Consider the following 27,706-nt stretch of genomic DNA (forward strand, 5'->3'; position numbering starts at 1 on the left):
CAGGTGGGACGCTACCATCCCACCTGCCCATAAGAAGCTAAAGGCAATGCAACCAAATACTAATTGAGTGAATGTAAACTTCTTACCCACTGGGAATGTGATGAAAGAAATAAAAGCTGAAATAAATCATTCTCTCTATTATTCTGACATTTCACATTCAAAAAATAAAGTGGTGATCCTTACTGACCTAATACAGGGAATTTTTACTAGGATTAAATGTCAGGAGTTGTGAAAAACTGAGTTTAAATGTATTTGACTAAGGTGTATGCAAACTTCCAACTTCAACTGTATATTTTGACACTTGATATAAATGCGACGAGACATAAATATATATACAAGTTCAACTAAATCTGGAGCACATGGGCCACGTGACACGAGAGAGCGCTGTTTTCATAACAGCTGTGTGCGACCGCTCAGACATCTGAGTCACTGACAGGTCTGTTCCAAAAATACCCTGCTAGATGTATTTGCCACAGGCACAGCCAGCAGCTCTCCCGTACAGTATCAGACACTCTGAACAGTGATTAACATAATGCTTGATGACGAGTAAAATACATTTTGGTACCTTCAAAAAAAAGGACATTTTGGAACCTTCAAAATACACACTCAGTTGAAGAATACTCTATGCTACCATTCACTTTTGAGGATCTTATGAGGTCAATCGATAAGAATCCCATCATGAGAATATTTCAGAATTAACCGGACATTAATCTTTCCTCCCAACCATAAATTCTGTGTTTTATGGGATAAATTAATAGCATGGTGAAAAACAAGAAACCATCATCAAATAACAATATAAAAAGGGTATTATAATTTTTACAAAGATTACAGCAGGTGGCCATTACACAAAAAAGTACACCATTTTGACATCTAAGTGCACTTATGGACTTCAAACTGCATAAATATATACGTATGTTTCCTTTTGATGCAATCTATACAATGTGAATATGACATTTCCAAAAGCAGGATAGTTTTTCTGAGATGACATTGACATTGATCTGATGCCCAATGATAGACCAATATACGGTATTATCTAATTGTGAACAATTATGTCTGCTCTCATATCATGATTATGAAATCATATATCACTTGCTAGTAGCTTATGGTGTCCCTGTCTTGATGCTACTTCCACAGGAGTACTGAACTTTTTGGAAGAAGCTTGTGTGGATCTACTCTGACAGAATAAGTTCCTGACTTCATTAACAAGTGTTCTTTACTTGGTAGTGTGAAAATTAATGGGTAAAAAGCATATCAACAACTGGGTCATTCTGATTGTCTGTGAGACAAAATACCTGGAAACCAAACTTGTTTTGGAGCATCAAAAAGCATCAAAGATTTGTTGCCTGACATAGCTTTATTCGCTAGACATTTCTACTGCTTCGTCATGCCGGAGCCTTTGACGTTGAGATCGTCAATGTGTATTTTCCTTCCTTCAGGTTTTGGGTTTCGTTTGTCCCTGAGGGGGAAAATGACAAAGCAGACATAAATCATTCATCGATCAACCTAAATGAAAATAAACTGTTGATCAACCATAGTACAATACTTGACATTCCAATCATAACCTAAATTCAAAGTGATGTAGAATCGAGAAATGGTTTGTTTGGGCTTACGGCCACTCCTCCTTGAGCGGAACTGTCATTATATGACCTGTGACACATGATGACTGACCTCCGTCCCTGGTCGGGGCCGGTGGCGGCGGCGAGGGCTGCCCGGTGCACTGCCCTGGGCTTGGGGGCCTCCAGATGGGACATGGGGACAAATGGTCGGAATTTAGACACCTCTTGCTGCCACTCTTTGTCAAAGGACTGTGCCTCGGCTATGAGGGTAGGGGGCAGAGGTCAGGGATTAGGGGTTAGGAACCATTTATGCATCACTGATGAGCCTGGCGAGGAGCAGTTTCTTGGAATCTGAAACCTTATTTTTTCTGAGATAGGAACATAACTGTAGTCTATGGAATGTCTCAGACTTCAAACCCCAAACAGAGCTGGGAGAGGAGAGTCCTCTGATATAATTTACTATGTCTTTGTTTATGACTATTCATCGAACACGGATTATAGCCTACATGCCTTAAAAGAATGATCAAAGCATCAGAAAAAAACACTTAATACATTTTTGGTAACACTTTACTTAAAGACTGCAAGTATAATAATGTGTTATTACTTGATAAGCATTTATGCTCCTTTGTAATGTTTTATTATAATGCTTATAATATGTTATGTCTCTTTATTTTCAACTCAAGTAAGGATCATTATGAGATGATAATAAGACATAACGTTCTTACAACATCTTACAATTCATTATAACCACATCATAATGCATATTATCTGCAGGGTTAAAGTAAAGTGTTACCCTTTGTTTTTGTTGGGGGGGATGCTGGCTCCCTTACTCTACAACTGACTTACATTCATCCAGATTCTGGAAGTCCTGGTTGAGCTCCCGTTCCCCTGTCTTCTTGTTGTGTTTTTTCTCCAGCACGTGTCCCCGGTCCTGGATATGGTGTCCAATGGACATCTTCTCCAGGCCACTCTCTGAGTCCTTCAGGGACTGCCGAGTCTCCTTAATCTAGACAAGGGGACAGCCAATCAGAATGAGTTACCAAAGAGGCAACGGCCAATAAGGACTGAGAAAGCAAGCATCAGAAGTTCTTGCTGTGTCAGACAGTTGGCCAGATGTTATTTTTGTGTAAATCCTTAAAAAGGAACTGAAACCAAAAGGCCTAACTTTATATGAACAGTTTTATTTCCAAAACACATCAGAAATGATTGCTTATGTGTGCGTTGTATGTGTTTGTACAATATTATACAGATGTTTTAATAGATTTTTAGATGTGTATGAAAAAAATCTCAATCACATTATGACACCTGCACTTTCCATGACAGACTGTCCAGAAAAAAAAGCTATGATCCCTTATTGATTTCACGTGTTAAATCCACTTCAATCATTGTAGATGAAGGGGAGGAGACAAGAAGAATGACTTTCAAGAATGACTCAAGCCTTGAGACAATTGAGACATGGATTGTCTGTGTGTGCCATTCAGAGGGTGAATGGGCAAGACGAAAGATTTAAGTGCCTTTGAATGGGGTATGGCAGTAGGTGCCAGGCGCACCAGTTTGAGTGTGTCAAGAACTGCAACGCTGCTGGGTTTTTCATGCTCAACAGTATTACAATATTAGGAAGAGGTTCTTAATGGTTTTGTACACTCAGCTGGAATGAAATGTTCATATCCTGTATATTTGACTGTGATATGTGGTTGTCACACCTAACTATCTTAAGATGAATGCACTTACTTTTAATTTGCTCTGGATGACAGCATCTGTTAAATGACTAAAATGTAAATGTTTTACATAAAGATCTCATACTACTATATTTAATTGTTTGTAAAAATATGAATGTCAAACTTCAAAGGTGTATAGTTCTTTATAAAGAAAACATTATGTTACATTTGACTGTGTAAAGCCTAGCAGTACTACTCATTTCACTGAGAGATATTTAGCAATTTACTAAATAAATTATCTGAAATGAAACCATCAAGTGCTAGGTTTTAAACAAATACATGTCTGTTATTGAACAACCCCATTGCCATGGTTAGATAGTGAAAAAATACTTTCTTTTAAACAATAAGCTAATTTACCAAAATTTCTGAAAATGGATACAGTGTATAGTGTTTTGGAATAAAACTCTTCATATAAGCTCTTGCAGTTCTCATAAACGACCTCTCCCTTAGTGTTCAGTGCAGTATCAGCTTGGAGAGACCTCCCCCAGCCTCTCAGCATTATCTCTGGCCATACTTGAGTGTACGTACCCCGCCGGGAGCACGCCGTGTCTGGGAGGAGGCCTGGAACACTTTGGGGGGTTCGTCTCCAACCTTGGAGTAGGTCATCACTGAGGAGGAGCTGAATGAGTGGGCGGTGGGGTTGGCGTTCAGGTCTGTGGACAGGTTCTCCTGGAAAACACCACACACACAGATTGAGGTGAGTATGAAGCCATGCAGAACACACATGCTAAAATAATGAGGAACAAAGTCTTGTCATAGAAATATAATTAATAAATTAATACTATGCCCCTTCTAGTAATTATATTTGTACGGGCTGTGTGGGGTATTAGAAGAGACAACGTGACTCACAAAGTTTCTGTGCATGTTCCCCATCCTGTTCCTCACACCGAACATCATGCTGTCCAACATACTGAAAGGGTTCCTCGACTCCATGTCCTGCAGAGAGAACAAGAACAATGGGCCATTCAGAACTAACTTTATGGTCCATACCACCATTACAACAGACATCCATATACTATACAAAACCTCCATCCACACTGTGCCATCATAAGTTGAATTTTCAATTATTTTCCCATTGACATCAAGGCATGACTGGGTGAAAGCTTGACTTAAGCTAAAGTAAGGATTCACCCCATGCTGCACTAGCATATCAATCATATAATCTAGATTGTTGAAATCCATGGAGAAATGTAGGCTAACTGTATTGGAAATCTTTAAAAGATACATTTTTCAGAGATACACGAAACTCAAAATTCTCCCCGTTTACATCCCATTGACATGTTGTCACTTCAGTGGACAGATATGTTTAAGTAACATGCATTAGTTGGGCATTTGCAACCTTTGTGATGTGGAAACAAACATCACAACAGCAAAAAACACACTGATACTTAACATAGCTTTAGGTTGCGTCCTTAAGGGCACCCTATCCCCTTTATAGTGCAGAACTTTTTACCAGGGTCAATAGGGCTTTAAATCAACATCCCGTGCAAGTCCATGTCTAAATAGAGCTCTTTGACTGTTTTACAAGACTCGACCCAACCACATGATCCTAGTCTCTCTTGTAGTGGAGTGGAAGTTCCAGTAACTAACCACAGGTCTCCGAGGACGGTCAGAGTGAGCTAGAGTGCTAGGCTGAGCCACTATGGGTACCAGCCAGCAGAGGTCCGCTGTGGGTGCCAGTTGGCTGGGGTAATATTCGACCCAACACTTGAGGGGAGGGGTCAACCAGCTCGTAAAACAACCAGGCCACTGATACTGATCGCATGCAAACATACACACGTAGCTTAGTAAGCCTACACATTCACTTGATATGGGGTGAACACATGCATACTCTCACATCTAACCAATTTTACATGGCACTGTGAATGTGGCCTTTTGTTCAGATTCACAATCAAACAGATATTATGGTAAATTTCAAGTTTCAAACTGGCTGTGTGTGTGGATCTATAAAGACATAGTGTAAGTGAGGGGGGTTAGTACGTGCCAATGGTTAGTTTGGGAATGAAACAAGGAATCGTGCTGCATCATAGCATTTGAGCAGTCTGCCGTACTAACCGTGCTATCAATACTGCCGAAAGGTGAAAGCGACTGGCTCATCCCCTGAAAAGCGGTACAATACAGAATGAACACACAAGCACACAAAGAAGCCCGAGAAAGCACAACGCATCACTGAGGCAGGCAGACTCAAAATAGTGTCCGTCCTTACAAATGTATTCAGTTTGTTCTCAGTATGTAGTCTATAGTCTCTTTAGCTTTCGTCTCTCGTTATATTACACTTTGAATCTGAACCTGTACCCTTCCCACAGGGCCTTGAACCTGCTGAATGTACAAATTAGGAGAAAGACTTTCAGTCCTAGCCGCTGCTCCCGACTCTCTACCCCAGGGTGTTTATAACCCCTGGATGCCTGGGCAGGCATCCCAAACACCCCAACCCAGGCAAGGGGCACCGTATGTGGACACAGACACCAGAGAGAGGGAGAGAGGTTGGGCTAAAGGCTGGATCTCAGCCTGGAGAGTGTTGAGAGAGCTCTGCTCTCCGTGTAATTGGGACCTGTTTCCATGGATTACAGGGGGTTTAACACCGAAAACAGATCCTCGTTCTGAGAAACCCTGCAAGGACCCAATGCGCGGGCGGGGGGAGAAGAGTCTGGGTCTATCTCGGCTGCTCGCTCAGCTCTTTTCCAAAGGTCACGGTGATGTAAAACGCTCCTCGCTGCCCCTGACAGGCGTGTATGTAGCACGACAGGCAATTATATCTCTGAATGGCATCTATGAACAAATAAATGCCCATTACACTCCTGTGGCGGACATATTTTTAGAAGGCCGCAGAGGTTGAGAGTGCAAAATGTCATGGACTCGGAGGGGCTTTAACACATTATTTTGGGGATGGTTGTGCTACTGCTCGATTATTTGAGCTCATGGTCTCTTTTTCCCCCTCCCAGCCTGTCATGGCATCGCATCTTACACTATTCCCCCCTCTCGCTGTTCAAAGGGAAGCTATGAGTCACACTGATGCCAGGGCTTTTATTTCAGCTCTCAGGGATGGGAGGGATAAGCGAGCTGGGAAGGCATGGGTTCTAGGAACTGTTAGTGACCACTGGGGAGGCTAAAGATGCCACCCCCAAAAAATGCAAACTGGTCAGCAGATTAATGATACAGAGTCTAACTTTAGTGACAATGTGGCCATTTCCTTTTATAATCAAAACACATAAATAAAGTGAACTCAAATGAAACAAACTGAATTCAATGTATTTTATGAATGGTGATATTAAGTAAGCAAGTAGTTGAGTATGATGGAAAGGAAGGAAATGTGATGTCCCAAACAGCCTTTGAGAAGGAAGACGGAACATATTCACAGGATGGGGGGATGGAATGCTCAGCAAACCGCCAAGAGAAACAGTAGCTTTCCTTCAACGATGCTGTGAATGTGTGTGTGTTGCGTGTGTTTGTTTGCGTGCGTGAATGCATCCGTGCATGTGCTGATGTCTGTGTGTGTGTGTGTATGTATGTGTATGCATGTGTGTGTGCTCGTGTACACATGTATCTGATACAGGGGGCGGATTCTCTAAAGCATGCGTGATACTTGAGATCAGTAGGGGAGCCAAAATATCTGTCATAGTTGATAAGCCTTCTGCAGTGGGTGCCAGAGCACACTTGTCAAGCAGATGGAAGCGCAAATGTAACTACACAAAACACAGCACCCACAACCATATCCACCCAGGGCCGGATTAAGGTAGGGTATTACCGGGGATGACGCCCCTGGGCCTAGGCCCATGGGGGCCCAAGAAGAAGAAAATGTTTTCAAAAAAATATTATATACACTACCGGTCAAAAGCTTGGGGTCACTTGGAAATGTCCTTGTTTTTGAAAGAAAAGCACATTTTTTGTCCATTGAAATACAGTGTAGACATTGTTAATGTTGTAAATGACTATTGTAGCTGGAAACGGCTGATTTCTAATAGAATACCTACAAAGGTGTACAGAGGCCCAATATCAGCAACCATCACTCCTGTGTTCAAATGGCACGTTGTGTTAGCAAATCCAAGTTTATCATTTAAAAAAAGGCTAATTGGTCATTAGAAAACCCTTTCGCAATTATGTTAGCACAGCTGAAAATTGTTGTTCTGATTGAAGAAGCAATACAACTGGCCTTCTTTAGACTAGTTGACTGTCTGGAGCATCAGCATTTGTGGGTTCGATTACAGGCTCAAAATGGCCAGAAACAAATAACTTTCTCCTGAAACTCAGTCTATTCTTGTTCTGAGAAATGAAGGCTATTCCATGTGAGAAATTGCCAAGAAACTGAAGATATCGTACAACGCTGGCTCTAACCAGAATAGAAAGAGGAGTGAGAGGCCCCGGTGCACAACTGAGCAAGATGACAAGAACAATAGTGTCTAGTTTGAGAAACAGATGTCTCACAAGTCCTCAACTGGCAGCTTAATTAAATAGTACCCGCAAAACACCAGTCTCAACGTCAACAGTGAAGAGGCGACTCTACGGGATGCTGGCCTTCTAGGCAGAGTTCCTCTGTCCAGTGTGTGTTCTTTTGCCCATCTTAACCTTTTCTTCTTATTGGCCAGTCAACAAAACAATGACCCAACACATCTCCAGGCTGTGTAAGGGCTATTTGACCAAGAAGGAGAGTGATGGAGTGCTGCATCAGATGACCTGGCCTCACCAATCACCCGACCTGGAAAAGTAGCCAACAAGTGCTCGGCATATGTGGGAACTCCTTCAAGACTGTTGGAAAAGCATTTCAGGTGAAGCTGGTTGAGAAAATGCCAAGAGTGTGCAAAGCTGTCAAAGGCAAAGGGTGGTTACTTTGAAGAATCTCTTCAAATCTTTTTGTTTAACACTTTTTTGGTTACGACATGATTCCATATGTGTTATTTTATAGTTTGATGTCTTCACTATTATTCTACAATGCAGTCAATTGGAAAATAAATAAAAACCCTTGAATTAATAGCTGTGTCCAAACTTTTGACTGATACTGTATATATATATATGACAGCCTGCTCATCAGATGGGGGGAGTAGAGGTGGTAGGGGGCCCACATAGGTAACTGGGGGGGGGGGGGGGGTCCTGCCTTGATTTGGTTAATGATTAATAAAAATAAACGGCATATTAAATAAATGTGACTGATCTTTTATGTGAGTCAGAGGACCAAGGGTAAAAATAAATTACATTTAGAAAATAAATTATAATAATTTGTACCAAACCACAGGAGCCCACTCTCACGCCAGAGAGCATAATTTAACCACAGAGGATCAAGCTTATAAAAAAATAACTATGGATTAAGTTTTATCACAAGCGCATAAAGGTATCTGCCAAAATAAAGGAAACACCAACATAAAGTGTCTTAAAAGGGTGTTGGGCGAAAACGAGCTGACAAAAAAATCCAATGCGCCTTTGCATAGAAAATGCACCCCGCACTATAACATATACTCAAGTACTCAAGTATTTCCTTTATTTTGGCAGTTACAGGTATGTCAACAGTCGGGAAGAATGCAGTTTGGGCAGCATGCGCGCCAAATATACAGCTTGTTATGTTGTGGATATAGACATATGGTCATCCATAAAAAAGGTTTTGTAACCTCTTACCCTGGCAATTTGACTGTTAAACTCATCGGTACACTAGCAATGGATGCCAGTCGTATTTGAATGGGAATTGCCATTTATGGATTATATTACCATGCTGTCGCTTTGCCTTTTGCAGATTTTAAAATACAACCGGGGGAAAAACCTACAGTTTAGAAAGCAAATGCCTCCTGCTGAAAAAAGACTAATCTGGTCTGGTCTAGTCTGTAGAATCAATAGAAGAAGAAAAAAAAATAAAAACAAAGCAAAGCCCTGTGATTTCCTAATCCGCCCCTGCATCTACCAGTAGCTTTTCAAAGATCCCAACAACAGCCCACTGCTACAGAACTAGCCACCGCTGTGCACAGTGCACCACAGGCACACACACACACTATCTTACTAATGACAGCTTCGACTGTGCGCAAGCTAGCTACAGTAGCGCTCTTTAAAGCTCTCTAAAACAGTGGCTACGTCCCAAATAGCACCCTATCCTAATCTATTTTATGACCTATGTAGTGCACTACTTTATGGAATAGCGTGCCATTGGAGAAGCACACTCAACGAGAGGCCACTTGGAGTGCTTGCCTCTGTGAGGAGAGAGAGAGAGCATGAGTAGAGAAATAATATTAAGGAACAGGATCGCGAGCAGCGAGACAGCGCTGAGGCTGGCATCCGTTGAAAGTAATTACCAGGGATAAATATACTGGGCACACGGGGAGGGGTGCAGGATTAGCTAGGGACACAGGGACTAAGTTTAGCACCTCAGGTCTTCTAGAGCAGGGCAGCTGCCCGGTCATCATGAGACCATACTGGGAGAAAGAAGGTGTCTTCAGGGGGAAATTGGAGCAAAGGCCCGTTAGACCGATCTGGGTCATGTTCATTTGAAACAAAATTGAAGAAAAGGGACTGAAAAAGGGAGAGACAACTTGGACTCATTTTTGGAATCTGTTGCAAAACGTTTTAAAACAGTTTCATATCCTAATGAATATGACCATTAGACTAGTAGTGGCCAATCCTCAAAAAGGGCTTGAGATTTTGAGCAGTGGCGGTCGGTGCCGTTTGAGGTTGCAAAGGGAGGTTATATTACAGGAAACATTCTAAGTCTACCAGTAAACTACCAGACTTTTGGTATCTTTCAAGGATTTTATGTAATATATCACAAGACATCTTGTGGCCCTTTTGGGTACTTCAGATTTTAACAGGTGTCTGTAATTATCTCTGGCCCTCTCTCTGGTCTTATCACATGTAAAACATAGAAAATAATTAAACAAGATGATTTTCAAATAAACAAGGGAATCACAAAGCTGTTAACATTATCCTTAATATGAACCATCAACTTAGTGAATACCATTGGTGTTTCATGTTTTACAAAGTTTCTTTTATTTTACTATGTCAGCATGCATTCATTTAGTTTTCAATGTGAAACAGTCATTATTGGAAGAGTTGCAGAGTTAATTGAAAATAATGCCATTGTTTGATGAGATGCTTTTTTCATTAATTAGGCCATTTTCTCTTGAACCATATGGTCTATCTACTAGAAACTCATGGACAATATAGCACAGATATAAAACATAAAAAATAATATATTCATATAAAGTATTCAAGTTATGCTAGATTGCCATAGACAAAATTACTGAAGATTCCGGTAACTTTGGTAAACTATGGGTAGCTTTGCAACCCGAGTGCAATTTAAGATTAGGGAGGACAATTTTTTTCTTTACGGGCATGGCCTTATTTCTATTACAGCATAATGGATGACTGTCATTCATATTCCATTCACCCAACTCAATGTAACGTCGATAGGTTTAGGCTAGTAGCCTACTGCATGATACTCGAATTTGCCCTACACCCATCATGAGGTTGCTACAACCTAGCCTAAAAAAAAGTGTATAACATCAAGTTGACAGACACATTCAATACCGCCGTACATACTTTTGCCTCCATCTAGCTGATTTGGGGTGTATAATCATTAGTCCAAACAGTTGCACTCTCTATAACCACTGTGATTATTATTTGACCCGGCTGGTCATCTATGAATGTTTGAACATCTTGAAGAACGATCTGTCCTTAATGACCATGCACTCTTATAATCTTCACCTGGCACAGCTAGAAGAGGACTGGCCACCCCTCAGAGCCTGGCTTCTTCCTAGATTCCAGCCTTTCTAGGGAGTTTTTCCTAGCCACCATGTGCTTATACATCTGCATTGCTTGCTCTCTGGGGGTTAAGGCTCAGTTTCTGTAGAAGCACTTTGTGACAACTGCTGATGTAAAGAGGGCTTTATAAATACAATTGATTGATTGAACCGTTATGCAACTAAAACAGGAGTTTATATTAGACAAATTTAGGTAATTCCCTCCGTTTTTTCCCGCTTGAGAAACATTTTGCAACAGAATCGTCCAAATGAATACACCTCTGATTAACCGCAAACACAGTTCACTTTCATAACAGCATCATCACTTTCCTAGTTCTATAATGTTTTCTCGCATCTACACGCTCTCCTCCTCTCACCTTTTCCCTTCGCTTGTGGACTCCAGTGCGCAACACAACTGGTGCAAAAACCTCTCCAAGCCAAACCATCATACTATAATCGCTAAACACCACAAAGCCTACTTCGTTGTCACCATATTAATGGTATGGTCAACAAACTAGAACTAACTCCTTAGTAAACCCCAAATCCAATACATATGTACAATCAGTCAGTAGTGTACAGCAAGTTTCAATTTAGCAGTTACAATGGCGGGCCCCGTTGGCAATACATCAATAAAACCGAACGTTTACCTTGACTTGGAAGAGTTGCAGTGTTGAATAGCCTTAGCCAGCTAGGGAACATAAATTGCATTCCTCTCTGTTTTTGTTTGAGTTAGGCTAAGTAAGTGAAAGGTAAACTAAGAAGAAAAAAGTACAATGAAATATAGCTAGCACTCTCTCTGCTGCTTCTCTTCATTTTTTAAGAAGTTAATTTGTACAAAACTGTTCAACTATTGTCTTTCTCACTCTTTGAGTCAACTGCTCACCACACTTTATGCACTGCAGTGCTAGCTAGCTGTAGCTTATGCTTTCATGACTAGATTCGTTCTCTGATCCTTTGATTGGATGGACAACATGTCAGTTCATACTACAAGAGCTCTGATAGGTTGGAGAACAACCTCCGAAAGTCATAATTACTAAGTCTATGGAAGGGGGTGAGAACCATGAGCCTCCTAGGTTTTGTATTGAAGTCAATGAACCCAGAGGAGGACAGAAAATAGCTGTGGATTAAATAGAGATTTTTTTGTCACTGCCCTACACACAATAACCCATAATGTGAAAGTGGAATAATGTTTAGGAGTAAACATTTTCTTAACAAGTCACATAATAAGTTGCATGGACCCTGTGTTCAATAATAGGGTTTAACATGATTTTTCAATGACTACCTCAAAGACCAGGAAGGTTTTCCAATGCCTCGCAAAGAAGTGCACCTATTTGTAGATGGGTAAAAATGTAAAAAGCCGACATTAAATATCCCTTTGAGCATGGCGAAGTTATTAATTACACTTTGGATGGTGTATCAATGCAGAAAAATGAATCCATGCTTTTGTCACTTCTAGGTTAGACTACTGCAATGCTCTACTCTCCGGCTACCCGGATAAAGCACTAAATAAACTTCAGTCAGTGCTAAATACGGCTGCTAGGATCCTGACTAGAACCCAAAAATGTGATCATATTACTCCAGTGCTAGCCTCCCTACACTGGCTTCCTGTCAAGGCAAGGGCTGATTTCAAGGTTTTACTGCTAACCTACAAAGCATTACACGGGCTTGCTCCTACCCATCTCTCTGATTTGGTCCTGCCGTACATACCTACACGTACGCTACGGTCACAAGACGCAGGCCTCCTAATTGTCCCTAGAATTTCTAAGCAAACAGCTGGAGGCAGGGCTTTCTCCTATAGAGCTCCATTTTTATGGAATGGTCTGCCTACCCATGTGAGAAACGCAAACTCGGTCTCAACCTTTAAGTCTTTACTGAAGACTCATTTCTTCAGTGGGTCATATGATTGAGTGTAGTCTGGCCCAGGAGTGTGAAGGTGAACGGAAAGGCTCTGGAGCAACGAACCGCCCTTGCTGTCTCTGCCTGGCCGGTTCCCCTCTTTCCACTGGGATTCTCTGCCTCTAACCCTATTACATGGGCTGAGTCACTGGCTTTACTAGGGCTCTTTCATAGGGGGTGAGTCACTTGAGTGGGTTGAGTCACTGATGTGATCTTCCTGTCTGGGTTGGCGCCACCCCTTGGGTTGTGCCGTGGCGGAGATCTTTGTGGGCTATACTTGGCTTTGTCTCAGGATGGTAAGTTGGTGGTTGAAGATATCCCTCTAGTGGTGTAGGGGCTGTGCTTTGGAAAAGTGGGTGGGGTTATATCCTTCCTGTTTGGCCCTGTCTGGGGGTAACATCGGATGGGGCCACAGTGTCTCCTGACCCCTCCCGTCTCAGCCTCCAGTATTTATGCTGCAGTAGTTTGTGTCAGGGGGCTAGGGTCAGTTTGTTATATCTGGAGTACTTCTCCTGTTCTATCCAGTGTCCTGTGTGAATTTATGTATGCTCTCTCTAATTCTCTCTTTCTTTCTCTCTCTCGGAGGACCTGAGCCCTAGGACCATGCCTCAGGACTACCTGACATGATGACTCCTTGCTGTCCCCAGTCCACCTGGCCATGCTGCTGCTCCAGTTTCAACTGTTCTGCCTGTGATTATTATTATTTGACCATGCTGGTCATTTATGAACATTTGAACATCTTGGCCATGTTCTGTCATAATCTCCACCCGGCACAGCCAGAAGAGGACTGGCCACCCCACAGACTGGTTCCTCTCTAGGTTTCTTCCTAGGGTTTGGCTTTTCTAGGGAGTTTTTTCTAGCCACCGTGCTTCTACACCTGCATTGCTTGCTGTTTGGGGTTTTAGGCTGGGCTTCTGTACAGCACTTTGAGATATCAGATGATGTACGAAGGGCTATATAAATAAATTTGATTTGATATCAAGACACCCAGTCACGACAAAGACACATTCGTCCTAACTCAGTTGCCAGAGAGGAAGGAAACCGCTCATAGATTTTACCATTAGACTAATGACTTTAAAACAGTTACATGGTTGAATGGCTGTGATAGGAGAAAACTGTGTTTCCAAAACATGCATTCTGTTTGCAACAAGGCACTAAAGTTATACTGCAAAAAATGTGGCAAAGCAATTAACTTTTTGTCCTGAATACGAAGTGTTAAGTTTGGGGCAAATCCAACACAACTCATTACTGAGTACCACTTTCCATTTTTTCAAGCATGGTGGTGGCTGCATCATGTTATGGGTATGCTTGTAATCATTAAGGATCTGGGGAGTTTTTCAGGATAAAAAAAACGAAATGGAGCTAAGCACAGGGAAAATCCTAGAGGAAAACCTGGTTCAGTCTGCTTTCCACCAGACACTGGGAGATGAATTCACCTTTCAGCAGGACAATAACCTAAAACACAAGGCCAAATCTACACTGGAGTTGCTTACCAAGAAGACAGTGAATGTTCCTGAGAGCCAGAGTTACAGTTTTGACTTAAATCTGCTTCAAAATCTATGGCATCACTTGAAAATGGTAATCTACCAATGATCAACAACCAATTTAACAGAGCTTGAAGAATTATGAACATAATAATGGTGAAATATTGTACATTCCAGCAGTGGTGTGTATTCATGGATACCAAGGGAAGCCAGGCTTCCCCCAAAAATTGTCAAAGAAAACATTAAAAAAATATAAAATAATCTTTTGTCTCTCTGTGTTTCATCATTTTCCTTCAATTCACAAGAGGCTGAATGTATCTCACAAGTGAAAGCATCAGAGTGACCAAAACAGCACCCCTCTTCTGTCTCTCTACGTGTAGGCCATCTATCTGATGCTGTCTTGTCCAAACGAGTATGACATTGTTTGCTGCCCGTAGCATTGAAGGCAAAGGAAGTCAGAGAGCATTTGGCCTCCCTTGATTAAAAAAAGTATAACATTTTTTGCCAATCAGCGGTGCGCTAAACTGAGCGAGCTCAACTGTGAATGGTCCTGGTGCACCCCCCAAAAAAAGTCAAGGGAAGCCAGCTTGGATTTGGCTTCACGACTATCAAATCCCATTGAGAGCATACGTCATTAACAGAAAAAGTCGAATTGCTGCATCTCGTTGTGTTTTTGTCCTCCGGAGGCTAGCTAGCTAGCTAGCTAAAATGGTCCCTTTCCTAAATTAGCCATGGATGGAGATAAGGATTTGGACTTGTGGTTTTACTTAATTCTCCGTACTGGCCAATGATTATAACGGCGATTCTGATCCACCCATTAATTAATTCATTGTTGTGCCCCTGGCCTGAGAGGATGGACGTTCAATATGTAACTAGATGTAGAAGGCTAATTTTAACTAGCTAACCATGAATGGAAGTTAGGCTAGCGAGCAAGCATTTGAGCCAGGTAGCCTAGGACAACAGAAAATAAAAGTGTACTGAGTGACAGGCCATTTTATCAACATGAAAGAGGAGAATGGCATTGGCCTTTCTCTCCAAGCAGGGTGAGTCAACATGCTTTTCTACTTGCACGAATGCGCGCACACACATGCTCACACACGCAACCACATCATAATTAGCTTAAGTTGGACTAAATTGTTTTTGGTATCTTTTAGTTGTCACTGTATTTGATGATGTTTAAGTTGAAATGGTGCTGGAATAGTAGAGGCAGCTCCTGTATTTTTTGAGACTTGTGTTAACTCTCTGTGGTTCCAAATCAATAGTTGTTTAGTTGTTGGAAACATTAACTTGCTTGACCATGCTGTAGATCATGTAACTCTGTTACTGTACATGCAATATGCTTTGTGAACTTCACTGGACAGAGGTTGCTATCCGGTTTTGTTATAAATCAAAGGCATGGTTGAATTTATTCTGCCACTGTCTCTTCTTGTCTCGGCCTTTAGGCCTAAAAATGACAGTCGCAAGCCATATGAATTAACAGGTTATAGAGCAAACAACACAATTATCACAACATAGGTTGTACTATGGTTCCTTTAGGGGGGGGGCATCAACTTGCTTGACCATGCTATAGGTCATAAGTGTCTGATAATGTACATGCAATATGCTTTGTGGACTTCACTGCCATCTGATTTTGTGCAAACAATGCAATTATCAGAACACATAGGTTGTAATATGGGGTAGGGAGCTTGGCAATTACGTTAGCTCCAACAACCTAACACTCATTGACAAGAAATGCCATCAACAGTGGGCCTTTGCATTTCATAGGAATTGCAGCTCACCAATGTCAATGCCATCCTGAAATGCCCAGTCTGCCATGGAGTTTCCATACATGTTGACATGGTGACATTATGGGGTATGGGGAGGATGTAACCACATATGATGACAAGCTCATAAGGCAGGTGTTCACCACATTGAACCAACACAACCTGACACTCACTGACACATACAGTAGGATTTGCACCTCTTCAATGTCAATGCCATCCTGAATCTCCCAGAACTGTTCACGATAGCTCCACTCCACCATCACTCCCCCCTCTGGCAGTTACTACAGACAGAGACGCCATGGAATTGTACTGCCACATGTCAGTAGGCATGAAAAGAGCTGGTGTGTAATGCCATCAATACACTACATGACCAAAAGTTTGCTCGGCAAACATCTCATTCCAAATTCATGGGCATTAATATGGAGTTGGTCCCACCTTTGCTGCTATAACAGCCACTTTTCTGGACTGGCTTTCCACTAGATGTTGGAACATTGCTGCGGGGACTTGCTTCCATTCAGCCACAACAGCATTAGTGAGGTTGGGCAATTAGGCCTGGCTTGTAGTCAGCGTTCCAATTCATCCCAAAGGTGTTCGATGGGGTTGTGGTCAGGGCTTTGTGCAGGCCAGTGAAGTTCTTCCACACCAATCTTCTCAAACCATTTCTGTATGGACCTGGCTTTGTGCATGGGGGCATTGTCATGCTGAAACAGGAAAGGGCCCCAAACTGTTGTCACAAAGTTGGAAGAACAGAATCGTCTAGAATGTCATTGTATGCTGTTGCATTAAGGTGTCCATTCACTGGACCTAAGGGGTCAAGCCCAAACCATGAAAAAAGCCCCAGACCAATATATCTCCTCCACCAAACCTTACAGTTGGCACTATCCATTGGGGCAGGTAGCGTTCTCCTGGTCGTCGGTAGCTTCATGAAATAGGTTTCCATGGCCGAGCAGCCACAAACAAGCCTAAGATCACCACGTGCAATGCCAAGCTTGGGCTAGAATGATGTAAAGCTCACCGCCATTGGACTCTGGAGCAGTGGAAACACGTTTTCTGGTGTGTAGAATCACTCTTGACCATCTGTCAGTCCAACGGACGAATCTGTGTTTGGCAGATGCCAGGAGAACGCTACCTGCCCCAATGCATAGTGCATGAGGGTTGTACACAATTATGAAAACATCTAATCTAATTCCAATGTCGGAGCCCACTTGCTTTCCTTAGAGCAGATTACACTAGCCATAACATCAAAAAACATGTGTAACTGTATGTATTTGTGTCCGGCAGGATGAATGAGAGTACATTTGACATGGAAAATTATAATTGGAATTAGAATTGAATCAGCTAGCAAAAAGTAAAGCTTACATTAATCATAAATAGTTATAGTTTACATTTCTGCCTATTGTATCACTGTGTTTACAGGTCTATATTTCCAGGATGCATTATGATATCCTAATGCTGTTTGTTTGTGTACGTAGGGCAGACAACTGACTACTTGTATTCCACATTTTAGCAATATCAGAGCTTGCAATATTGGGTTACATGAGCCTGTGGCCCACCCCCCTCCAGCCAGGCATTATTCTGTGCTTTAGGGGGTGTATCAACATTTCTAACCACTTTTGCAGAAAAATATTTTTACACAACCATCCATTTCATTAATGGGAGACATTAGGGATTTTTAAAAACATGGTTGTGTTTTCTTCTACCTAGAGTAGGGTTATAAAACATTTTTGGGAGGGGGCTTCCCATTAGCCTACATTGTATATTTGCCTTCTGATAGAAAATGTATCTAACTGCATTGCAAAGCTGAGCAAATAGACTAGTGTTTAACTGTTGTGAAACTGTCATTCAGGTGTGGAACAGGACTGTTCTTAATTACAGAGAAAATTAACTACACACACACACGACGCTGAATCGTAACTTTGCGCACACTTAACGTGGCAATCATGCATTAATGTCAATGGATGAATTGCACGAAAACGTTATGTACGAGGATATCAAGTCAGGATTCAAGCCTACCTGAAAACATAACTATATTGTGATAAACTCATAACCAATGTCATGAGAAACGTGAACAGTTTGTTCTTTCAGATTTGCTACATTTGACCACAGGCCAAACAGCTATGAAACCAAACATGTCTGTTTTGTCTTTTCAACAACTCGGGGCATTGGTGTGTTTGAGTGAGAAAGCAGTGTGTCAGTGGAACAATGCTCTAAATATACCTTCCTCAGGCCAAAGATAGCTGTCCAGAAAGGTGAGGGGGTTGTTCTTCTACAACCCACCAGTGCCCCAGCAGAGCAGCAGCAGAGGTTCAATAAGCAGTACAGCATCGCTGGCTTGACCCGGCTGCAGGAGGGATCCGGTTACACGACCATGGCCATTTTCCATCACGACCCCAGTCAACCTAAGCCCTTTTCTTTTGTATCTCTTTCAGCTGGGGGGGGGAGTTGTGGTGCAGGTGTTTAGGTTCCTTCACTCACTGACACAGATGAAGAGGACAGTATGAAATGTCAGTACCTACAAGGAACTGACCAACCCCTGGGACAGGAATATGATTCCACACCTTCACGTATACTCCCTCTCTGGCCTCCAGGTCACCAGACTGCTGATTATTACACACACCTGTCACCATCGTCCTGGGTCACCATGGCAACACATTAGCCCTAGTCACCCTACCCCAGTCAGTGAGTCACAGTAAGAGCATCGGTCCTCACCCTGTGGTCCTCCTGTAGCGCCATGTTAGTGTTGGGTTGGCCCCCAGCTATGCGGCCCCTGTCACATCCGCCTGTCAGACTGGGCATGAAGTCCCGACCGAAGGGCTCTGATAAACTCCGCATCATCTGTTGTACATGTGTGTTGTGTGCCTGGAATGGATCCCTGTGGAGAAGAGGAAGAGATTTAATCAGCCTCAAAGTTCCCAGAGACTTCTTTGCAGAATTGATGACTGTGCTGATGAGTGAAAAACAAAATGGTCATACCTTGATGAGCTGTACTTTGAAGAATCTCAAATATATATAAAATATATTTTGATTTGTTTAACACTTTTTTGGTTACGACATGATTCCATGTGTTATTTCATAGTTTTGATATCTTCACTCTTATTCTACAATGTAGAAAATAGTAGAAATAAAGAAAAACCCTTAAATGACTAGGTGTGTCCAAACTTTTGACTGGTACTGTATATATAGATTTTTTCCCGAAATAGTCATAACAACAACACGCATCCGGGCATTGCGAGGGAAGGGCTGGTTTGTGGACTGAAGATGGAGCGATGGGGGTCGTACGGTAACGTTTATCTGATTTTAGACCAGGCCTAAGATACTTGTGTGTATGTGGACACCCCTTCATACTAGTGGATTCAGCTAAGTCAGCCACACCAGTTTCTGACAGGAGTATAAAATCAACCACACATCCATGCAATTTCCATAGACAAACATTGGCAGTAGAATGCCCGTACTGAAGAGCTCAGTGATTTTCAACATGGCACCATCATAGGATGCCACCTTTCCAACAAGTCAGTTCATCACATTTCTGCTCTGCTAGAGCTGCCCCGGTCAACTGTAAGTGCTGTTATTGTCTAGTAGGAACAACGGCTTAGCCGCGGACTGAATATGCTCTCCTGCAACCCGCCTCACCCAATGTGGTATGGATCTGCTATTTTTATACTTTAGAACCGGAACCCCCATCAGAAGCTAGCCAGCTAGTAGTCAGTTAGCCACTCTTAGCGGTCTTCATCGTTAACTCGGACACCAGCCATCCTCAGCTCGGTCAATACCTGCCAGTCTGCACAGCTCGAGATCAACCCAGAGCATATTTTTTTCTCTACCACATCTCCGGATTCCTACCGCAAGCTCTGGACCATTACAACAGATCATCGTAGCTAGCTAACTGTTATCCGAGTGGCTACTCCTGGCTAGCACCTCTGTACCGAAGCTAGCACCAGTTAGCCTTGAGCTAGACCCATCTCCCGGTTAGCCAAAGAGGTCTACCAGCTAATTCTTGGGCTACAATACCTCTTTTGCCAATTGGCCTGGACCCTTTATTGCCGACACAGACCTCCGCCAATCCATCACGACTGGTCTGCCGACGTAATCGTCCGAGTTGGTTTCAACAGGCTTTTCCATTGCGACGTCGCCCGAATACCCATCTGCTGGCCACGGCCCGCTAGCTCCAGCTCGCCTAGCGTAGTAGCAACTACCGAACAGCTCCCTGACTCACCCATTGCTGCTCATTGGACCCTATGATCACTCCGCTACACATGCCTCTCCCTAATGTCAATATGCCTACAGGATAATTATTATTGTTTTATTTCACTGTAGAGCCCCCAGCCCTGCCCTAAATGCCTTAGATAGCTCTTTTGTCGCACCCTCAGTCCCCGCGATATGCAACTGTTCAGGGAAGTCAGGAACCAATACACGCAGTCAGTCAGGAAAGCTAAGGCCAGCTTCTTCAGGCAGAAGTTTGCATCCTGTAGCTCCAACTCCAAAACGTTATGGGACACTGAAGTCCATGGAGAACAAGAGCACCTCCTCCCAGCTGCCCACTGCACTGAGGCTAGGTAACACGGTCACCACCGATAAATCCATGATTATCGAAAACTTCAACAACCATTTCTCAACGGCTGGCCATGCCTTCCGCCTGGCCACTCCTACCTCGGCCAACAGCTCCGGCCCCCCCGCAGCTCCTCGCCCAAGCCTCTCCAGGTTCTCCTTTACCCAAATCCAGATAACAGATATTCTGAAAGAGCTGCAAAACCTGGACCCGTATAAATCAGCTGGGCTTGACAATCTGGACCCTCTATTTCTGAAACTATCTGCCGCCATTGTCGCAACCCCTATTACCAGCCTGTTCAACCTCGCTTTCATATCGTCTGAGATCCCCAAGGATTGGAAAGCAGCTGCAGTCATCCCCCTCTTCAAAGGGGGAGACACCCTGGACCCAAACTGTTACAGACCTATATCCATTCTGCCCTGCCTATATAAGGTCTTCGAAAGCCAAGTCAAAAAACAGGTCACTGACCATCTCGAATCCCACCGTACCTTCTCCACTATGCAATCTGGTTTCCGAGCCGGTCACGGGTGCACCTCAGCCACACTCAAGGTACTAAACGACATCATAACCGCCATCGATAAAAGACAGTACTGTGCAGCCGTCTTCATCGACCTGGCCAAGGCTTTCGACTCTTGTCAATCACCAGATTCTTATCGGCAGACTCAACAGCCTTGGTTTCTCAAATGACTGTCTCGCCTGGTTCACCAACTACTTCTCAGATAGAGTTCAGTGTGTCAAATCAGAGGGCCTGTTGTCCGGACCTCTGGCAGTCTCTGGGGGTGGCACAGAGTTCAATTCTCGGGCCAACTCTTTTCTCTGTATAGATCAATGATGTCGCTCTTCCTGCTGGTGATTCTCTAAACCACCTCTACACAGACAAAACCCTTCTGTATACATCTGGCCCTTCTTTGGATACTGTGTTAACAAACCTTCAAATGAGCTTCAATGACATACAACACTTCTTCCGTGGCCTCTAACTGCTTTTAAATGCTAGTAAAACTAAATGCATGCTCTTCAACCGATTGCTTCCCGCACCCACCCACCCGACTAGCATCACTACTCTGGACGGTTGACTTAGAATATGTGGACAACTACAAATACCTAGGTGTCTGGATAGACTGTAAACTCTCCTTCCAGACTCACATTAAGCATCTCCAATCCAAAATTAAATCTAGAATTGACTTCCTATTTCGCAACAAAGCATCCTTCACTCATGCTGCCAAACATACCCTCATAAAACTGACTATCCTACCGATCCTTGTCTTCGGCGATGTCATTGACAAAATAGCCTACTCAGCTAATTTGATGCAGTCTATCACAGTGCCATCTGTTTTGTCACCAAAGCCCCATATACTACTCACCACTGTGACCTGTATGCTCTCGTTGGCTGGCCCTCGCTTCATATTTGTCGCCAAACCCACTGGCTCCAGGTCATCTACAAGTCTTTGCTAGGTAAAACCCAGCCTTATCTCAGCTCACTGGTCATCATAGCAACACCTACCCATAGCACGCGCTCCAACAGGTATATTTCACTGGTCATCCACAAATCCAACACTTTCTTTGGCCTCTTTTCCTTTCAGTTCTCTGCTGCCATTGACTGGAACAAACTGCAAAAATCACTGAAGCTGGAAACTAATGTCTCTCGCCTCAACTTTAGGCATCAGCTGTCAGAGCAGCTTACCGATCACTGTACCTGTACACAGCCCATCTGTAAATATCACACCCAACTACCCCATCCCCATATTGTTATTTATTGTTTTGCATCCCAGTATCTCTACTTGCACATCATCATCTGCACATCTATCACTCCAGTGTTAATGCTAAATTGTAATTATTTCGCCTCCATGGCCTATTTATTGCCTTACCTCCCTAATCTTACTACATTTGCACACATTGTACATAGACCTTTTCTATTGTGTTATTTATTGACTGTACGTTTATCCCATGTGTAACTGTTGTTTTTGTCACACTGCTTTGCTTTATCTTGGTCAGGTCGCAGTTGTATATGAGAACTTGTTCTCAACTGGCCTACCTGATTAAATAAAATATATTTTTTAAAGTGTTAGGTCACACAAGCTAACAGAATGGGAACGCTGAGTGCTGAAGTGTGTAGGACGTAAAAATAGTCCTCGGTTGCAAAACTCACGACTGAGTTCCAAACTGCCTCTGGAAGCAACGTCGGCACAAGAACTGTTTGTCGGGAGCTTCATGAAATGTGTTTCCATAGCCAAGGAGCCGCACATCAGCCTAAGATCACCATGCCCAATATCAAGCGTCGGCTGGAGTGGTAGAAAGCACACCACCTTTGGACACTGGAAATGCGTTCTCTGGAGTGATGAATCACTCGTCACCACAAACAAATCGGGATTTAGCAGATGCCAGGAAAACGCTACCTGCCCCAATACGTAATGCCAACTAACATTTGGTGGAATAGGAATAATGGTTAAGGGCTGTTTTTCATGGTTCGTGCTAGGCCCCTTAGTTCCAGTGAAGGGCAATCTTAATGCTATAGCATACAATGACATTCTAGACAATTATTTACTCCATATTAATGACCATGATTTTGGAATGAGATGTTCGATGAGCAGGTGTCCACATTCTTTTAGCCATATAGTGTATGACAAGTGTCTAAGCTAGGTGATTAATAGATATTACATTCTCAAAGTTTTCCTGTGGAATGGCTACACTTACTCAAAGCATATATTCACTATTGAAAAACATTGACCAATATTTTGCTGACACCAGTAACTCTATTCCTTGAGTCGTAAGTACTATGCTATTACTGTAGCCTACATATCAACCAGTAGCTATTGACACATAAAACATGGATTTCAGTGTGCGTTAGTTGTCATTTAAATTGAGTAATATCTCAAATCAAAGTTGTGCAGGTGTTTCAACAGGTGCAGCAAAATGCTTATGTTACTAGCTCCAACAGTGCAGTAGAAAGTCTAGCAAATTCAACACAAATATAAAAAAATGTAAACAACAAATCAAGAAATGACAGAATGAGTCCAATTAACAATCCAGGGGTAGACAGAGTGAGCAGCGTCAAAATCCAGAATAAAAATATAGACACTGAAAGTATATAATTTGGAAGGATAATTGTATGTTCAGTAGCAGCCATAATATAAATATAGACACCTACATTATATAATTTGGAAGGTATATTGTATATTAGGATGAGCTATTTCTAGAATACAGTATATACATACAGAGAGTAAACAACAGTATATTAACAGAAAATTAGGTGACTATATATATATACACACATGGGGCATAAGGTGCAGGGCAGAGTACCGTGCAGGTAGCCAGCAAGTGATGGCTGTTCAACAGTCTGATGGCCTGGCGACATAGAAGCCGTTTTTAAATCTGGAACAGCTGATGTAATAAGCTATGCTGATAAAAGCATTGAAATTGGGCACACAATTGCCCCACAATAATATCTGCAAACTATTAATTGTGAATGTGGCTCTTAAAATATAACATTATTGACAATAGCTTCCAGACTGTCATTGTAGACAAGGGGTGGGTAGCATACAGTCGTTATTGTCCATTATCTGAAGCAACGCGTCGTTCAAAGTGGTGTTGACTGGTATTTAAAAGAACACAATTTTTCGAGAAGAATCTTCATTCTGTCGAATTAATGAGTGGCAGAATACAATATCGATACTACTTACGACAAGAAAGGGTCCTCGTCAAATTCCCTGAGAAGACTGTTAAACATTTCCACGGGTGTTGGAGAGGAAAAGTGAAGTATGAAATATCTATTTTCTGTTTAGCGCTATGAAGCGGATTCTACTACCCAGTGTACCACAGCCAAGCGCGCACGGTGCCAATGAAGTTACTATGGAACCTTGCTACACTTCAGAACGTTGGGCTTTATGAACCAGGAACCACATGACCTCCGTAGAGCCATCTGGTTGGCTGGCTATTCACAGCTCGAGCAGGATCTATCAGAAGAACGTTATGTTGTCAGAAGCTGTCATGACAACGCAGCTCGCTCCAGAGAAAAAAAGATATTCGATGTTTTGCCGTATTTTACAAGCGTGTGCCACTTCAGCAACGAGGAAATGCTGTAAAAGATGTGTAGGCTAAATGGCGTTTGTTGTTGAATTTATCCATTTAAATACGATGTACTATATTACTTTTCATTGGGCCTACATGTACTGTACATAGTTTTATTTGCTGTTGTCACTATGACAATGAACACACCCTGAAAGCACTGAATGAGTATCTGTGCATTAGCGACCACATGAATGGTCTTATAATAGGCAACGTGCAGTAGGATGCGTAATCTGTTGATTGACAGGACTATAGAACGATACACTTTCCTCTAGTGTGGATGCTTACTAACATATTATAGTTAAGTAGCCTATAGTTTATCATTATAGTAATCGGCTGGGTGGATGTCTCCGACACAACACATTATCGCAACAGAACTAACCTACTAGTAAGTCTAGCTAACGTTAACGAACATGAATGAAATACATATACACTTCACTTTTATACTCTATGGCGTTTGTTGTGTCTTTCAAATCATTTACTCTGGCAAGTTTGCCATGCAGTAGGGAAGTAAAGCGGAATTCGAATCCATCACTTCCGTTGTTTGGCTGTGGCATAGTGAAGTGGAAACAAACAATACCGTTACGACCTGATGCGGTAACGACAGTAATTGCCTTGTGAGAAGGCATCATCGGGTTGTTCAAAGTGGCTTGGAGAGAGAAATAAGAAAAACATTAGCCTACAAGATTAATTCCTTAAGTTACAACTCATTGAGGAAAGAAACGCAAAACTGGCACCCGTCTCATCTCACCGGGCTCGCACATATGCGAGTCATCGTGGCTTGCTTTCATTTTTTCCCCCCAATTGGTAGTTATATTGGGATAGAGTCTAGCTTCTCTGGTGTGATGTGTCCAGGTTTCCCGTGCATCCTCCAATACACAACCCAGCTTCCCGTACACCTGGAGACCATGTCAGCGTGCACTGAGCCCGTACCAAAACAGGAGTATGTGATGAGACAAGGACATACCTCCCCTTACCCGGAGGACGCTGGGCCAATTGTGCACCGCCCCATTGGTCTCCCGGTCGCGGCCGGCTGCTACATGGAATCAAACCTCAGTGCCTTAGACCACTGCGCCACTCCGGAGGCCCCCTCTCTTATTAAAGGGGTGTTCGTAAATTCATCCTGGAGTGGCAGAAGGCTCTCTGAGCATTTGTAAATTCAGAGAGTTGTCAGATAAACACAGATCGTTTCACTCTAGCATTCAGAGTGCACACTGGACTCTGACAAAGGAGTAGAGTTGATCCAAGCCTTCTGATCTCACAACGCAAGCAAGCTAACTGGCTAAAGTTGGCTAGCTTACTAACGTAAACTCATACATCGCCTTGGTCCATACAATTGCCCTTATTTTAGCACCCCGAAAATGTAATACTTCCAGATCAACTGTAATGTCAATAACATTGTAAAAATCACAATTTCTCCCCTCTCCAACAAAATCAATTACATGACCTAAACGCTGCCCGTTTCTGCATAATTCAAGTAGGCAATGAGCCCCGTCGGGTCTTTAAAAAAATGGCGGGTGGGGAAGCGAAACTAATGCGTGATAGTGAGAAGGACAGATGTCGTGTGGGAAAATTGTTTTTTTCACTCGATCTGTCCAACTTATCACCTTAACGTCTCTAAAATGTAAATACAACTATAAAGAGTTGATATAATGTGTCATTACATTCCTATTTGAAGGTTTGTGTCGAATTTGAATCAAGTTTAGTGCGGTGCTAAAGTGATCTTAGAAGTAAACAGCGGCTTTGGGACTAGGTATCCCCCCTTACCTCAGTCACTGTCCATTTATTGTTTTTAAACAATGAGAGAAGTGCTACACCTGGTGGAGAGAGATTGTAAGACAGAAATAGTTGCTTTATGCGTGCTGTACGTTACAACATGACACGTCAAGATGTAACGGAGGATCAATAAATACCTATTCTAGCGGTTTCAGCGCCAAGATCTTTGTAAGGCAGGATTTACACATACAAAACACACCACCAGTCCAAGTGAAAGGTTAAAAGGGTTTATTATCAGGTTTAAAAAAACAGAGTAAACACTATATCACCTGTGGAAGGTCCTTCAATCGTGGTCTTTGGTTCAATCCTTGTTGAAATCATCAGTTCCTTTATTCCAGTAAACCACATTCTCCACCGTACACTCGGTCTCCCCAAATACCTCCTACTCCTTCACCTGGCGGGGTCAAAGCAAATACAAAAAATAAAACCCAGGGCACAGTTAAGTAGAGGCCCTGATTGGTTTCACCTGTCTGCAGTTTGGCTCTGATTACAACTGGAGACAGGTGTGGCTGTTCTGCTGCGGTCTAGGTTTCCCCTGAGCTGTCCATGGTTCTGCCTCTGGGGAATACTTCTCATTGCTGTCCGTGGTCCTGGCAGCCAGAAAACAAAGAAACCTCGCAGGCACATACCGTCTATCCACCACATAACCCCTGAAACCACTACAATATATAGGGAAGGCCCTATCTTACTCTTGCTTGCTGGATATAAAATAGGCTACAGTGTTCACAATTGACTTGTGTGGAAGTTTGAATGGCGAGAGCTTCTCTGGTGTGATGTGATCACATTGGATGGTGGTAAAAATGCAATAAACGTGAATCCTCTGTTCTCCCCGCGCTCAATGTTTATGTTTACAATGAAATGTATTACATCAGAATGCCCAACGTTAGATTGTTTCCAATAGATCCAGTCGGTATTAAATAGAATGTCGTAACCAATGATGTGTATAAACCCTGCATGGTTGCATGGTTTACTGCTTTGTCAAGACAAGGCCCAAATCCCTGTCATCAGAAAAGGGGAGTTATCTAAATCCCTGTCATCTCCTAGTGGCCAGGGATTTTATTGCAGGCAAATTTATATCCATTTAACTTAATTTCTACCAGCATGTCACGTGCAATCAGAGGAAAACAAACTCTAGACCAGCTTTACTCCACACACAGAGACACATACAAAGCTCTCCCTCGCCCTCCATTTGG

The 27,706-nt window shown here is 42.6% G+C and overlaps 1 protein-coding gene across 4 annotated transcripts; it reads right to left on the bottom strand.

Annotated features, from left to right (window-relative positions):
• Window positions 1-788: 788 nt before the first annotated feature.
• On the bottom strand, window positions 789-27,706 carry LOC123993119 (myeloid leukemia factor 1-like). 4 transcript variants are annotated; one of them, XM_046294925.1, is made up of 8 exons: window positions 26,783-27,706; window positions 18,839-19,001; window positions 5,330-5,374; window positions 4,124-4,210; window positions 3,803-3,943; window positions 2,403-2,562; window positions 1,669-1,816; window positions 789-1,456 (listed from the first exon to the last, which is right to left on the bottom strand). In XM_046294925.1, the coding sequence occupies exons 2-8, from the start codon at window positions 18,962-18,964 to the stop codon at window positions 1,372-1,374; spliced, it is 792 nt and encodes a 263-aa protein (XP_046150881.1). In that variant the 5' UTR covers window positions 18,965-19,001; window positions 26,783-27,706; the 3' UTR covers window positions 789-1,371. The 4 variants fall into 4 exon arrangements, with proteins under 4 accessions (XP_046150881.1, XP_046150882.1, XP_046150879.1 ...); XM_046294926.1 differs by lacking the exon at window positions 26,783-27,706 and adding an exon at window positions 24,353-24,549 and having other exon boundaries at window positions 1,669-1,736; XM_046294923.1 differs by lacking the exon at window positions 26,783-27,706 and adding an exon at window positions 24,353-24,548.

This window comes from Oncorhynchus gorbuscha, linkage group LG13 (genome assembly GCF_021184085.1).
Source record: "Oncorhynchus gorbuscha isolate QuinsamMale2020 ecotype Even-year linkage group LG13, OgorEven_v1.0, whole genome shotgun sequence".
Classification (NCBI taxonomy): Eukaryota; Metazoa; Chordata; class Actinopteri; order Salmoniformes; family Salmonidae; genus Oncorhynchus; species Oncorhynchus gorbuscha.